General features: G+C 44.4%; 2 protein-coding genes, 10 non-coding genes and 1 pseudogene across 12 annotated transcripts; all 13 read right to left on the bottom strand.

The window, feature by feature from the left end:
• Positions 1–2,273: 2,273 nt before the first annotated feature.
• Positions 2,274–3,766, bottom strand: LOC131993424 (uncharacterized). Its single transcript, XM_059359332.1, has 2 exons — positions 2,944–3,766; positions 2,274–2,824 (listed from the first exon to the last, which is right to left on the bottom strand). The coding sequence occupies exons 1-2, from the start codon at positions 3,759–3,761 to the stop codon at positions 2,341–2,343; spliced, it is 1,302 nt and encodes a 433-aa protein (XP_059215315.1). The 5' UTR covers positions 3,762–3,766; the 3' UTR covers positions 2,274–2,340.
• Positions 3,767–3,973: 207 nt separating this feature from the next.
• LOC131993902 (uncharacterized) lies at positions 3,974–6,305 on the bottom strand. Its single transcript, XM_059359975.1, has 7 exons — positions 6,003–6,305; positions 5,696–5,904; positions 5,215–5,536; positions 4,754–4,897; positions 4,489–4,653; positions 4,080–4,341; positions 3,974–3,996 (listed from the first exon to the last, which is right to left on the bottom strand). Exons 1-7 carry the CDS (start codon positions 6,303–6,305, stop codon positions 3,974–3,976), a joined length of 1,428 nt encoding a protein of 475 aa, XP_059215958.1.
• A 3,317-nt stretch (positions 6,306–9,622) lies between these two features.
• LOC131958801 (5S ribosomal RNA) lies at positions 9,623–9,741 on the bottom strand. The gene has a single exon (XR_009389299.1). It is a non-coding gene; the product is annotated as a 5S ribosomal RNA (ribosomal RNA).
• A 361-nt stretch (positions 9,742–10,102) lies between these two features.
• On the bottom strand, positions 10,103–10,211 carry LOC131958809 (5S ribosomal RNA; annotated as a pseudogene).
• A 361-nt stretch (positions 10,212–10,572) lies between these two features.
• On the bottom strand, positions 10,573–10,691 carry LOC131958800 (5S ribosomal RNA). The gene has a single exon (XR_009389298.1). It is a non-coding gene; the product is annotated as a 5S ribosomal RNA (ribosomal RNA).
• A 361-nt stretch (positions 10,692–11,052) lies between these two features.
• Positions 11,053–11,171, bottom strand: LOC131958799 (5S ribosomal RNA). Its single transcript, XR_009389297.1, has one exon. It is a non-coding gene; the product is annotated as a 5S ribosomal RNA (ribosomal RNA).
• A 361-nt stretch (positions 11,172–11,532) lies between these two features.
• On the bottom strand, positions 11,533–11,651 carry LOC131958798 (5S ribosomal RNA). The gene has a single exon (XR_009389296.1). It is a non-coding gene; the product is annotated as a 5S ribosomal RNA (ribosomal RNA).
• Positions 11,652–12,012: 361 nt separating this feature from the next.
• Positions 12,013–12,131, bottom strand: LOC131958797 (5S ribosomal RNA). Its single transcript, XR_009389295.1, has one exon. It is a non-coding gene; the product is annotated as a 5S ribosomal RNA (ribosomal RNA).
• A 361-nt stretch (positions 12,132–12,492) lies between these two features.
• Positions 12,493–12,611, bottom strand: LOC131958796 (5S ribosomal RNA). The gene has a single exon (XR_009389294.1). It is a non-coding gene; the product is annotated as a 5S ribosomal RNA (ribosomal RNA).
• A 361-nt stretch (positions 12,612–12,972) lies between these two features.
• On the bottom strand, positions 12,973–13,091 carry LOC131958795 (5S ribosomal RNA). The gene has a single exon (XR_009389293.1). It is a non-coding gene; the product is annotated as a 5S ribosomal RNA (ribosomal RNA).
• A 361-nt stretch (positions 13,092–13,452) lies between these two features.
• Positions 13,453–13,571, bottom strand: LOC131958794 (5S ribosomal RNA). Its single transcript, XR_009389292.1, has one exon. It is a non-coding gene; the product is annotated as a 5S ribosomal RNA (ribosomal RNA).
• Positions 13,572–13,932: 361 nt separating this feature from the next.
• On the bottom strand, positions 13,933–14,051 carry LOC131958792 (5S ribosomal RNA). Its single transcript, XR_009389290.1, has one exon. It is a non-coding gene; the product is annotated as a 5S ribosomal RNA (ribosomal RNA).
• A 361-nt stretch (positions 14,052–14,412) lies between these two features.
• Positions 14,413–14,531, bottom strand: LOC131958791 (5S ribosomal RNA). Its single transcript, XR_009389289.1, has one exon. It is a non-coding gene; the product is annotated as a 5S ribosomal RNA (ribosomal RNA).
• Between the last annotated feature and the right edge of the window lie 230 nt (positions 14,532–14,761).

Raw genomic sequence — 14,761 nt, 5'->3', positions numbered from 1 at the left:
GAAAGGGGGGTGCCCCTGGATTTACCACAGTTGCCGTGTGTCCTTTTGCTGTACATTAACTGCACTGGAAGCTGTCCACACAGGTCCAGGAGACATGACAGCTCCAGACAGAGAAAAGCTCTGGCAGGGTGCAAGACCCTCCGAGAGTGTGTGTGTGGCTGAAGGTCATCAACAGGAAGTGGACAGAACCACAGTGGGCAAGTCCATATTAGGTTAAAAAAGAGCTGTGAGAATCATACATTCATGAAAAAATCATATTCATATAATCAATTGTTTTTGACATTATATACTGCAAAATTTTTTTGATAAATGGGTACAGAAAGATTGTTTTGGATACGGCTGTGTTGTTCTGTTTGGCTCTGCTATCTCTCTTTATAGTGCTCTCTGTTCTGTGTCACCTGGAGCCGAGGGGGAGGGTGGACGGTGGTAATATTACTATATTATGTACAGAAATTGACATATTGATGACACAAGCATAGTGGTGTTGTGTGTTATGTGTATTTCTCGTATCTGTTCTGTCTGTGTCTGCCTCATCTCCTTGGTCATCGAAGGTAAAACCCTTTCCCCATATTAAATGGCATTATCCACTCTGAAATGCATGCTTTCCTGCTCTCTAATATTGCTACTATTCATAATTTTGTTTGAGTTGGCCTAATGAATGTTAGGCCAAAAGAGGGAATTGTTAGAATAATTTGAATATTATACTTGTTGAAAATGAAATGTTACTGTCTTCTTCTCTTTTTCCTCTTTGTGATTTTTCTCCCAGCTGTCATCACAGGTCACTATGCATGCATAATTCACTAAATCTTGATAATGTCTATCTCTATGCATTTATATTAATCAGGTAATATGATTTTGATACATTGATTGTGTTTGCGTGTTAATATTGATGTAGAAAACTATGATTACTTTAATTACATATATTCCATTTGCTTAAACTGATTAAGATTCTATAAATCACAAAGAATGACATCCAGATATATTGATGCACAGTTTTTGCTGTGTGTGTATGTGCATTTGTGAGTGTGTGTGTGTGTGTATGTGTGTCTGGAGAGGGGAGACCACAGAAGGCCGAATGAAAATCCCGTGTGAGAATCTCTGTAAGTCATAACAAGGAAAAAATGTTTGTGCTAACAAGTTTGTTAGTAGGTCAGGGCAAGGCCTGGTTTCGGCAGCAAGCAACCAGGTGGCATGACGTGCCGTTGTATGCATTAAAACTGGCGAATGAGCGGATCAAGAAGGCGGAACTTCCTGGAAGAAATCGACCAGCATGTTTTGTAAACAAATGTTAGTCTTTGTTCTGCAAAGTGTTAGTCTTTTTTCTGCTGACGAATTTTAAAAAATAAATAAATTGCATATATGAATTCTAATTTGTATCATATTTGATACATCAGGTCTTTTTGTGCAATTTGTTGCTCACAGATTGTTTTTCTTGAACAAAAAAATATAAAACCTAACATTTTTAACCTATTAAGACTTTGACTTTTCCTTTTTCCTCATACATGCAAAATACATATTTTTTCCATATAACACAACATCATACATCGGCTGATATTAAGTTTTTTAATGCAGCAATAACTGATCCACTCGTGGAACCTGCATATCATTTTTGTGCAATTTGTTGCTCAGTTTGTTTATCTTCAACACATGTATACATCAGGTTTTTGATGATGTAGAGGTCTCAAAAATTACTGTATCTAATATGATACACTTGGCTTTATAGGGTTAATATACAGTCATGGGAGAAAATTAGACCACCCTTGTTTTCTTCAATTTCTTGTTAATTTTAATGCCTGGTATAACTCAAGGTACATTTGTTTGGACAAATATAATGATAACAAGAAAAACAGCTCATAAGAGTTTAATTGAAGAGCTGATATCGAGCCATTTTCCATGGTTTTCTGGATAATGATTTGGTTATTATCAAGAAAACCATGGAAAATGGCTCGATATCAGCTCTTCAATTAAACTCTTGTGAGCTATTCTTGTTGTCATTCTATTTGTCAAAACAATTGTACCTTGAGTTATACCAGGCATTAAAATGAACAAGAAATTGAAGTTAAATCGGTGGGCTAATATTTTTTCCCATGACTGTAGTAAGAGGAAATAACAATAAAAGGCAAACTACGAAGTTGAACCTCGAATAGACAAATTACAATGATGTGCTACAAAATCTTTTATCTACTTTATCCCTTAAAATGTTATTCATAGATTACCAAATATTATTCGCAAAACAAATATGCAAAGGCCAGACAAGTATAAAAACACACAAAAATCTTTTATTTACATTATCACAGGAGACAGGAGATCACACCACACAGGTAAGTAACAGTTATTTTTCTAATTGCTTTTCCTTTTTTCTAAGGCTATATCCACCACACTTTTGAAGTGTTCAAAATTATCATAGCAAACATCTTCAAACCCAGAGGTAGTGGATTTCCTAGTTGCCGGGCAATAGGTAAATATCTTCTGGTTGCTTCCAGCTGCTTTGTCCTTTGAAGGTGTGTACCTTTTCCGCTGCCCACCACACTGAGGCACTTGGCAAGCCCCACATGGCCGCAAGGACTTGTTGGGCATGAGTTGCTTGGTGGTTGGTGCAGGGGGCTGTGCCACAGGTACAAAGCCCTGACTGCCTGATGGCCCCAGAAGTTTGATGGAGGGAGCTTGTGGCTGTGCAGGAAGAACCAGGAGTAGAGGTGCCGCTGCTGACACAGCGGGTGGAATATGGGCCGACGCAGCAGGCTTTGGCTGAATGGGCCGGTTCGCGGGGTTTGGCGGAATGGGCCGGTTCACAGGGGCCGGTTCTGGCTCTTCAAAAGCTAACCTGGAAATATAAAACAAACGTGATGATGAGTATTGATATGCCATAAGTGCTTTTTGATTTTCACAGTCTACACAAGTAGTCCTTCCAACAGGAGGAATGAAGTGCTCATTACAACTTACCTCCGCTTCTCACCCTGCCTTTTCCCAGCCAGGTGATGAAGGTGCTGGTACTGCACTTCAGGCCGATCTGGTGGAGGCAAGGATGTTGGCAGCACAGGAGCTTCTGGAAGCGGTGTGTCTGACAACACTTTCTTGTGTGGTGTCACTCTGGGCATTACTGTTGCTCTGTAGTTGGCCTTTTTCTCCTCCCTCACAATAAAGGTGGAGATGGATTTCGCATTCACATTGGGCAGAGGAATGGCGAGGCCGCACAGGATGGCATCGTCTCTTAGTCGGTCTGCAATCCTTTTATACTGCCCCTTAATAGAAGCCACGACTTTACTGGGGGAGGAGAGTTGACTGCACGGCGGTCGGTTTTTGAGCATCTTGATGAGGAGGTAGAGCAGACGGCTGTCCTCTGTCACCTGTGCCGCCTGAGGGAACCTCATCCAGCCAAACTTTGTTTTCTGAGCTGCTCTGGTCTCGTGGGTGTCAGCCCCAAGACACCGGCCAAACAGGGTGTAGCCCCACCTGGACTCATATTTTTTAACAAATCTGGCGGCGGTCTTGTCGTGCTCGTGAAGAGAGCTGGCGGCGGTGATGATCTTCTGCCTCAGGTCAGCTGGCACTAGGTGGCGGTCGCTGTCGTCTACCAGTTCTAGGAGCAGCAAGGCCAGTGCCTCCACTTCTTCTATTCCTGGCAGATGCAGATGTCCCTGGGTCATGAGCACATCTTGCAGAGCGGGGCTGTCCTCCTCCTCCACCTGTTCTGCCTTGGTGAGGATGGCATGGTTCCTGCAGAAGCTATCAATAGGATCCTCCTCTGACTCTGCAGACATGCCAAGACCCTCATCTGCCATCTCTTCATCTTCATCTGTCTCAGCCGACTCCTCAGACTCCTCCTCCTCCTCACGAGACTGCTCTTCCTCAACTGCAAATATGAAATTGCACTGATCACAAATGTGTCTGCGTAACAACCACTTCATTCAATATTATGCATGTGTATTATGCAATATTATGTTTCTTTGCTTCATGGTGTTAAAGGTTAATTTTATACCATGTTTGTTGTCATTGCTAGAATTTGCATGAAAAACTATGGATAAGTAAGTATAACCTTGCTTCATGTGTACAATTTAATGTGTGATTAAATGCTGTACCTTTCTGCACATAGAAATTTTTAGCAGTGAAGCTGGTAGACTGGCACACGGCATACTCCACGCCAAGGAGCTCCTCCTCATCTGGGTGCTCGTACGCATCAGGGACGGGCAGTGGAGCAGCAAAGTTGGGCTCCAGGACGTGCTCCTTGCCGAACAGAAGCTCAGCCTGCTGATTGATGCGCTGGATCTGCCGCGCGTCCATGCATGACGTCTGCCGACCCTGACCGCCAGCAACCCGGAGTGATGCCATGCGGTTGTTCCACTACACAGCAAAGGCCATCAGGTATGCCTGAAACACATGACCATTTTGACTGGTATTGTATAGGCTTGGAAGTGATGACTAAAGCTGTGAAATAAAATGCATCATTGAAACTACGCCATATTGAAGTGTTTATTTTCAATTACTCACTTGGAACGGTATAATCCCACATCTCTGTGAAGGTATGGCATTGTAAAGGTGTGCGTGCAACCCCTCCAAAGAGTTACTGCCTCTCCGGCACCTGTACTTGTTGAGCCGAACACCATTCAGCACCACAACCTTCACAGACACATACAGCTGTATGCCAGGGGGATCCTGTAAAACACAACAAATTCAAGTTCCTTATTTAAACTGGTGTCCACAAGTGTGAGTGGTTTTATAATAACACATGATAAGTGAAAAGACATCAACCCACCTGCATGCAGCCGAGATGCTTGCTTGCAGTTGCCCAGTGAGCATCAACTGCCTCTGTTGACTTGAACAGGGGGATTCCATCAATGTCCAGGCCTGCTGGTCCCCTGAACTCGGCAATGATGGCCTCAATCACCAAAGCAGACTCCTATAACATATACATAAAATTAAATTAATCTCTTGTGAGCTATTTTGTTGTCATTATATTTGTCCAAACAATTGTACCTTTAGTTGTACCAGACATTAAAATGAACAAAAATTGAAGAAAAAAATAGTCTAATATTTTTTTCCATGGCTGTATATTCTCAGCTTTGAGTGTTAAATCACATCACAATAATTGGAAAGTGTTGCTATTCCTAATGATCTTGCATTTATTTCCAGTACAGTTGAATCCAAAATTGACAGAAAATAAGCAAGATTGCTTCTTATTCAAAAATTGCATACGTGAATCAATGTCACACTTACCACAACCCCACGGGTGATGCGCCTCACATACGATCTGACCTGGTGAGGCTTGAGGAAGGCTATCATCTCCTCGTCGGAATACCTGCCGTACAGCTCTGCGTTGCCACTCCTGACAGCCTGGACCAGGAGCATCATGTCCGTCTTGTTGTAGGCGAGCACCGCACCCGCCAAGGCACTCATGAACAACCCGTACTTGGCATGGCTCTGTTTGATCACAACAGCATCCCAGCGATGTAGCCAGTGTCGGATGTCCAGTCTGACCACAGCACCCTGCTGTACCCAGTCAGCAAACAGACTCTCCAGAAAGGAGGAACCGCTGTCACTGAAATGATATCAACATTTTGTACATGTGTGTTACATGTTTTTATAACCATAAAATGAATGTGTTTCTTGCAAAAATGTTATAAGTAATGTTTACTGTTTTGTACGTCACGCTGATTAATTTTCTTATAGGTTTCAAAGGAATTGTTATTAAATTTACCGACAGCAGTTGTTGTCTGCATAAATGACTTTTGGTGCAGGAGCATTGGCACGTCGAAACCGGGCAATGAGACCTTTCGCCATGCGCGCGTAGCACCCCTCTGACTCAGCTGCCACCACCACTGTCGTCAAGAACTGGCCCCACTCGTTCAGTACACTGGTGACGTACTGCATGGTACCCTGGCCATCACCATATATCTTCTTGAGGACCTAAGAAAAGAAAGGAGCAGAACATTTGTTGCATGGTGTTTATTAACAGTCTGCCTGTTCCATATGATTTTAATAAATGACAAGTACTTTATACATACTTTTCTTGTACCATCAATGCACAGGATTTCTCCAGTCACACTGAGGATCTGGTGTCTGTAGACGGGCATCTTTCCGATCTCCATGATCAGGTGAGCACGCCTCAGGAGACGAGCAGACGGAAGGGGAGACTGGGCAATGGGAGGGGTGTAAGTGCCAGCTGCTCTCACATAGGACAGGATGCCCCCCTGAGATGAAGCGGATCCAGCTGTGTGGGCATCGTACAGCAGAGTCTGGTACAGGTCACGCCGCTCCACGTACCACTCGTCGTGGCCCTGCTGCAGCAGCCTCTGCACCTTGCTCATTCAGACAGCGTTGAGTCGGTCACTGAGCAGGGTGACCACACCTCTGTCCACAGCACGCTTCCCACACAGTATGGCAGGGAACATGCTTCTGATGGCCGGGGCGAGGTTCATCAGAATCTTGGGACTGTGTGCCAGCCACGTGTACTGTTGGGCACTGTGTGCGTCTGCCCCCTAATCTTCACTGTCGTCCGCATCACCGTGCGCCTGGCTCACGGTCTGCCTCATCTTTCGACAATGTGGGCATGTAAGCTTCTCTGTCAACAGGGTGTAGTTGAACTTCATGCCACACACTTGCCTGGCGTAGCTGCCGAAGCCTTTCTTCTCCAGGTACGCTCCTGGCGGTGCGGGGCAGTTGGTGTTGGGGCAGCGGATCAACGCCTTCATCACGCCGACCGGGCGCCAGAAGAAGGCAGGGGTGGTGAAGAAGGAGAGCATGTTGGGCACAGCTCCCTTGACGGCCATAGGAGGTGGGGGCGGGTGGAACTCCATCTTCTCCTTCAGGAGCTTCCTCTCGGAAATCTCTCCCCTCACGTTCTTGTACCTGGACGCCCTCTCGAACAGCCCGTAGGTCTCGTTGGTCTTCAGCCACTTGATGTTCGCGGGGGCTATACCAAGGGCTTGGGCGGATTCAGGTGGCTGCTCCCAGAACTTCTGCCAGCCCTCCAGCACGACGCCACCGGGTTCCGAGGTCTGTCGGAGGGACGAGGGCCCTGGCCTGTCGTCCTGGCACACGGAGCTGGCGAGGTCTCCCCAGGTTGTCAGCTGCGTGCTGACCGACGCCTCGGACTCGTCCAGGACACTCTCTGAAGAGGAGAACGCCACAAAAATGTATCAACTGCATTGCTCGAGACACACTGATGAATTTCTCGTGGCACAAACACAAGTCCGAGCAGCTCCACAGCATACTACATAGTAATTTCATGTTCATTTCAGCATAATACTACTATACCTGCAGCAGCCAACAACTCTGCATCGCTGGCGTAGCTGGGGTCCTGCTGAGAGAGGTCGGAGACGGTCGGAGGAGCCCGCTCTTTCTTCATTTGCACTTTCTGCAGAAAAAACAGAACACAACCAGAGAATGATCTCATAAATGAATACTTTTACTAATACTGGTTACTGCTGAACATCGATTACTCAGGTCTAAAAGGTAACTGAGTTTATCTTACCTTCAACCTCCTATCAAGGTGCCATGTGACAGGAGGGAACTCTCTGGCGTACTCAAGCAGTCGCTCCTTCTGCCACTTCAGCAGCTTGTTCTGCTCTCCCTGCTGGCAGTACTGGAACAGCAACCACACCAGCCAGCCGACATCGTTTTCCAGAAGCCACCTGAAGGTCTGACCGGTGTACTTCCCAAACACGATGACCAGCTGACCTTTCCACAGCTCACCCCCGGACCTCTTGGCAGCCGCCTCTGCTGTCTGGGGATCCAGCCATGTAGTGTCAACAGCGGTGCTGGGGGCCTCTGCCACAGACTTTGCTGCCCCTGTACACTGCAGCCTGGCCTCTCCTTGCCGGTACAACACGATGTTGGGGTACTGGTGTTGCTGCTGATGGCTGACCAGCGATGACTTGGTGGTAAAACTCTTCCTGCAGACATCACAGTCAAAGGTCTCCCTGGTCACGGCATGGATCTTCAGATGCCTGGTCAGGTTGGACTTTTCAGTGAAAGTCTTGTTGCACACGCTGCACCGATGTTTTGGATGATTTTCCATGTTTAATCTGGCACAGTAAAACATGAATAAATGAGTAAAACTAAAAGCAGATCATTTAAATTGATGATTTTCCATGTTTAATCTGACACAGTAAAACATGAATAAATGAGTAAAACTAAAAGCATATCATTTAAATTGATGATTTTCCATGTTTAATCTGTCACAGTAAAACATGAATAAATGAGTAAGACTAAAAGCAGATCATTTAAATTGATGATTTTCCATGTTTAATCTGTCACAGTAAAACATGAATAAATGAGTAAAACTAAAAGCAGATCATTTAAATTGACAATATGTAGCCCTTTAATATACAGAAATTTGCTGTTGGTGGGTGTGATAGCCTAGGACAAAACGCTCGCTAGATTGTTATCTAAATAGCCCTATGTTGTTAGAAATGACTGTTTACCAGGTATGCGGCGCATCCCATGCAACAAGAGATTAACACGGTCGCCAAATTGCTTCATGTTACACTTACTCTCGCATCAACTGTTGTCTAAACAGTCACATTTACCCACATTAACACATATCCACATTAAAAAAGCTTTAAAAGAAATTCCAACAAAAGGTCCGCTTCTTGCTAGGTAACATTGGGCATTTTGCCCGAAGCATAGGCTAAATTTATGCAAGATTTACAGGTTCAGACACTTTAAACTCTTTGTCAACGTCCCGTTATCCGCTTTAGTGAGATAGCCGCATCTACCTTACCGGCGAGCCGTAGTTACACATTAACAAGCCAAATCGCGCAAATGCCAACAGTTATAATTAAGTAATAGCCATGTCAGTTTCTGATTTCCAGACAATCTTTTATCTTTTGACAAAATCGCCACAGCTTTCTACATGCCTAACAAATGTCTAACTAGCAACGGAGGGTGAAGAGAATAAAACTTACGTGGTTGAAGAGCAGTCGGCAATGACAATCAGTGATAGCGGCCGTCAGTGAAGAGGTCATGAATAAATTAGATGACGTTTTCCAAACCTCGCTCAATGATTGGTCTGTTGAGCGCTCAGCTCTGCTCAGCAACGCTCAACCATTGGCTGATCGCTGCTCAACTCTGCTCAGCAACGCTCAACCATTGGCTGATCGCTGCTCAACTCTGCTCAACAACGCTCAACCATTGGTCGGTTGAGGATCGGATAGGGACTTGGAGGAGCATTCGCCTATCCAAGTACTGACCCGGCCCGACCCTGCTTAGCTTCCGAGATCGGACGAGATCGGGCGTATTCAGGCTGGTATGGCCGTAAGCGAAAATTGAACGTGCGCACAGGCCTTTTATAGTTGTCAAATGCAACTACTGACACTAGTTATACTGGGGTAACTGCCATTGTAGGGTTAAATCCAACACAGTTTGAGCTCATTTCCTGATTTAGAGACCTTTTACGTCCTGCAGCAAAACTTCAAGGTGAAAGTCTCTTATCTACTTGAAAGTCACGTCTGACCTTAGTGTCAAAGTGCTTTTTTAGCTCTAATTTTTCAGCTGTTTATGGTGCTTAATGACTTTAATCATCATCATGCACATCTTAAACAAAAGTGCACTGCTCTTTCATTCAAAAGAGCAGTGGTATTGCACATTGTTGTTATTTGCTGTTGAAAAGAGAGAACGAAAAAGCTTACAGCACCGGGTATTCCCAGGCGGTCTCCCATCCAAGTACTGACCCGGCCCGACCCTGCTTAGCTTCCGAGATCGGACGAGATCGGGCGTATTCAGGCTGGTATGGCCGTAAGCGAAAATTGAACGTGCGCACAGGCCTTTTATAGTTGTCAAATGCAACTACTGACACTAGTTATACTGGGGTAACTGCCATTGTAGGGTTAAATCCAACACAGTTTGAGCTCATTTCCTGATTTAGAGACCTTTTACGTCCTGCAGCAAAACTTCAAGGTGAAAGTCTCTTATCTACTTGAAAGTCACGTCTGACCTTAGTGTCAAAGTGCTTTTTTAGCTCTAATTTTTCAGCTGTTTATGGTGCTTAATGACTTTAATCATCATCATGCACATCTTAAACAAAAGTGCACTGCTCTTTCATTCAAAAGAGCAGTGGTATTGCACATTGTTGTTATTTGCTGGTGAAAAGAGAGAATGAAAAAGCTTACAGCACCGGGTATTCCCAGGCGGTCTCCCATCCAAGTACTGACCCGGCCCGACCCTGCTTAGCTTCCGAGATCGGGCGTATTCAGGCTGGTATGGCCGTAAGCGAAAATTGAACGTGCGCACAGGCCTTTTATAGTTGTCAAATGCAACTACTGACACTAGTTATACTGGGGTAACTGCCATTGTAGGGTTAAATCCAACACAGTTTGAGCTCATTTCCTGATTTAGAGACCTTTTACGTCCTGCAGCAAAACTTCAAGGTGAAAGTCTCTTATCTACTTGAAAGTCACGTCTGACCTTAGTGTCAAAGTGCTTTTTTAGCTCTAATTTTTCAGCTGTTTATGGTGCTTAATGACTTTAATCATCATCATGCACATCTTAAACAAAAGTGCACTGCTCTTTCATTCAAAAGAGCAGTGGTATTGCACATTGTTGTTATTTGCTGGTGAAAAGAGAGAACGAAAAAGCTTACAGCACCGGGTATTCCCAGGCGGTCTCCCATCCAAGTACTGACCCGGCCCGACCCTGCTTAGCTTCCGAGATCGGACGAGATCGGGCGTATTCAGGCTGGTATGGCCGTAAGCGAAAATTGAACGTGCGCACAGGCCTTTTATAGTTGTCAAATGCAACTACTGACACTAGTTATACTGGGGTAACTGCCATTGTAGGGTTAAATCCAACACAGTTTGAGCTCATTTCCTGATTTAGAGACCTTTTACGTCCTGCAGCAAAACTTCAAGGTGAAAGTCTCTTATCTACTTGAAAGTCACGTCTGACCTTAGTGTCAAAGTGCTTTTTTAGCTCTAATTTTTCAGCTGTTTATGGTGCTTAATGACTTTAATCATCATCATGCACATCTTAAACAAAAGTGCACTGCTCTTTCATTCAAAAGAGCAGTGGTATTGCACATTGTTGTTATTTGCTGTTGAAAAGAGAGAACGAAAAAGCTTACAGCACCGGGTATTCCCAGGCGGTCTCCCATCCAAGTACTGACCCGGCCCGACCCTGCTTAGCTTCCGAGATCGGACGAGATCGGGCGTATTCAGGCTGGTATGGCCGTAAGCGAAAATTGAACGTGCGCACAGGCCTTTTATAGTTGTCAAATGCAACTACTGACACTAGTTATACTGGGGTAACTGCCATTGTAGGGTTAAATCCAACACAGTTTGAGCTCATTTCCTGATTTAGAGACCTTTTACGTCCTGCAGCAAAACTTCAAGGTGAAAGTCTCTTATCTACTTGAAAGTCACGTCTGACCTTAGTGTCAAAGTGCTTTTTTAGCTCTAATTTTTCAGCTGTTTATGGTGCTTAATGACTTTAATCATCATCATGCACATCTTAAACAAAAGTGCACTGCTCTTTCACTCAAAAGAGCAGTGGTATTGCACATTGTTGTTATTTGCTGGTGAAAAGAGAGAACGAAAAAGCTTACAGCACCGGGTATTCCCAGGCGGTCTCCCATCCAAGTACTGACCCGGCCCGACCCTGCTTAGCTTCCGAGATCGGACGAGATCGGGCGTATTCAGGCTGGTATGGCCGTAAGCGAAAATTGAACGTGCGCACAGGCCTTTTATAGTTGTCAAATGCAACTACTGACACTAGTTATACTGGGGTAACTGCCATTGTAGGGTTAAATCCAACACAGTTTGAGCTCATTTCCTGATTTAGAGACCTTTTACGTCCTGCAGCAAAACTTCAAGGTGAAAGTCTCTTATCTACTTGAAAGTCACGTCTGACCTTAGTGTCAAAGTGCTTTTTTAGCTCTAATTTTTCAGCTGTTTATGGTGCTTAATGACTTTAATCATCATCATGCACATCTTAAACAAAAGTGCACTGCTCTTTCATTCAAAAGAGCAGTGGTATTGCACATTGTTGTTATTTGCTGTTGAAAAGAGAGAACGAAAAAGCTTACAGCACCGGGTATTCCCAGGCGGTCTCCCATCCAAGTACTGACCCGGCCCGACCCTGCTTAGCTTCCGAGATCGGACGAGATCGGGCGTATTCAGGCTGGTATGGCCGTAAGCGAAAATTGAACGTGCGCACAGGCCTTTTATAGTTGTCAAATGCAACTACTGACACTAGTTATACTGGGGTAACTGCCATTGTAGGGTTAAATCCAACACAGTTTGAGCTCATTTCCTGATTTAGAGACCTTTTACGTCCTGCAGCAAAACTTCAAGGTGAAAGTCTCTTATCTACTTGAAAGTCACGTCTGACCTTAGTGTCAAAGTGCTTTTTTAGCTCTAATTTTTCAGCTGTTTATGGTGCTTAATGACTTTAATCATCATCATGCACATCTTAAACAAAAGTGCACTGCTCTTTCATTCAAAAGAGCAGTGGTATTGCACATTGTTGTTATTTGCTGTTGAAAAGAGAGAACGAAAAAGCTTACAGCACCGGGTATTCCCAGGCGGTCTCCCATCCAAGTACTGACCCGGCCCGACCCTGCTTAGCTTCCGAGATCGGACGAGATCGGGCGTATTCAGGCTGGTATGGCCGTAAGCGAAAATTGAACGTGCGCACAGGCCTTTTATAGTTGTCAAATGCAACTACTGACACTAGTTATACTGGGGTAACTGCCATTGTAGGGTTAAATCCAACACAGTTTGAGCTCATTTCCTGATTTAGAGACCTTTTACGTCCTGCAGCAAAACTTCAAGGTGAAAGTCTCTTATCTACTTGAAAGTCACGTCTGACCTTAGTGTCAAAGTGCTTTTTTAGCTCTAATTTTTCAGCTGTTTATGGTGCTTAATGACTTTAATCATCATCATGCACATCTTAAACAAAAGTGCACTGCTCTTTCATTCAAAAGAGCAGTGGTATTGCACATTGTTGTTATTTGCTGTTGAAAAGAGAGAACGAAAAAGCTTACAGCACCGGGTATTCCCAGGCGGTCTCCCATCCAAGTACTGACCCGGCCCGACCCTGCTTAGCTTCCGAGATCGGACGAGATCGGGCGTATTCAGGCTGGTATGGCCGTAAGCGAAAATTGAACGTGCGCACAGGCCTTTTATAGTTGTCAAATGCAACTACTGACACTAGTTATACTGGGGTAACTGCCATTGTAGGGTTAAATCCAACACAGTTTGAGCTCATTTCCTGATTTAGAGACCTTTTACGTCCTGCAGCAAAACTTCAAGGTGAAAGTCTCTTATCTACTTGAAAGTCACGTCTGACCTTAGTGTCAAAGTGCTTTTTTAGCTCTAATTTTTCAGCTGTTTATGGTGCTTAATGACTTTAATCATCATCATGCACATCTTAAACAAAAGTGCACTGCTCTTTCATTCAAAAGAGCAGTGGTATTGCACATTGTTGTTATTTGCTGTTGAAAAGAGAGAACGAAAAAGCTTACAGCACCGGGTATTCCCAGGCGGTCTCCCATCCAAGTACTGACCCGGCCCGACCCTGCTTAGCTTCCGAGATCGGACGAGATCGGGCGTATTCAGGCTGGTATGGCCGTAAGCGAAAATTGAACGTGCGCACAGGCCTTTTATAGTTGTCAAATGCAACTACTGACACTAGTTATACTGGGGTAACTGCCATTGTAGGGTTAAATCCAACACAGTTTGAGCTCATTTCCTGATTTAGAGACCTTTTACGTCCTGCAGCAAAACTTCAAGGTGAAAGTCTCTTATCTACTTGAAAGTCACGTCTGACCTTAGTGTCAAAGTGCTTTTTTAGCTCTAATTTTTCAGCTGTTTATGGTGCTTAATGACTTTAATCATCATCATGCACATCTTAAACAAAAGTGCACTGCTCTTTCATTCAAAAGAGCAGTGGTATTGCACATTGTTGTTATTTGCTGTTGAAAAGAGAGAACGAAAAAGCTTACAGCACCGGGTATTCCCAGGCGGTCTCCCATCCAAGTACTGACCCGGCCCGACCCTGCTTAGCTTCCGAGATCGGACGAGATCGGGCGTATTCAGGCTGGTATGGCCGTAAGCGAAAATTGAACGTGCGCACAGGCCTTTTATAGTTGTCAAATGCAACTACTGACACTAGTTATACTGGGGTAACTGCCATTGTAGGGTTAAATCCAACACAGTTTGAGCTCATTTCCTGATTTAGAGACCTTTTACGTCCTGCAGCAAAACTTCAAGGTGAAAGTCTCTTATCTACTTGAAAGTCACGTCTGACCTTAGTGTCAAAGTGCTTTTTTAGCTCTAATTTTTCAGCTGTTTATGGTGCTTAATGACTTTAATCATCATCATGCACATCTTAAACAAAAGTGCACTGCTCTTTCATTCAAAAGAGCAGTGGTATTGCACATTGTTGTTATTTGCTGTTGAAAAGAGAGAACGAAAAAGCTTACAGCACCGGGTATTCCCAGGCGGTCTCCCATCCAAGTACTGACCCGGCCCGACCCTGCTTAGCTTCCGAGATCGGACGAGATCGGGCGTATTCAGGCTGGTATGGCCGTAAGCGAAAATTGAACGTGCGCACAGGCCTTTTATAGTTGTCAAATGCAACTACTGACACTAGTTATACTGGGGTAACTGTCATTGTAGGGTTAAATCCAACACAGTTTGAGCTCATTTCCTGATTTAGAGACCTTTTACGTCCTGCAGCAAAACTTCAAGGTGAAAGTCTCTTATCTACTTGAAAGTCACGTCTGACCTTAGTGTCAAAGTGCTTTTTTAGCTCTAATTTTTCA

This window comes from Centropristis striata, chromosome 20, assembly GCF_030273125.1.
Source record: "Centropristis striata isolate RG_2023a ecotype Rhode Island chromosome 20, C.striata_1.0, whole genome shotgun sequence".
Lineage (NCBI taxonomy): Eukaryota > Metazoa > Chordata > Actinopteri > Perciformes > Serranidae > Centropristis > Centropristis striata.
Note: the sequence above shows the minus strand (reverse complement) of the source record. Positions and strands in the feature narration are given on the sequence as shown.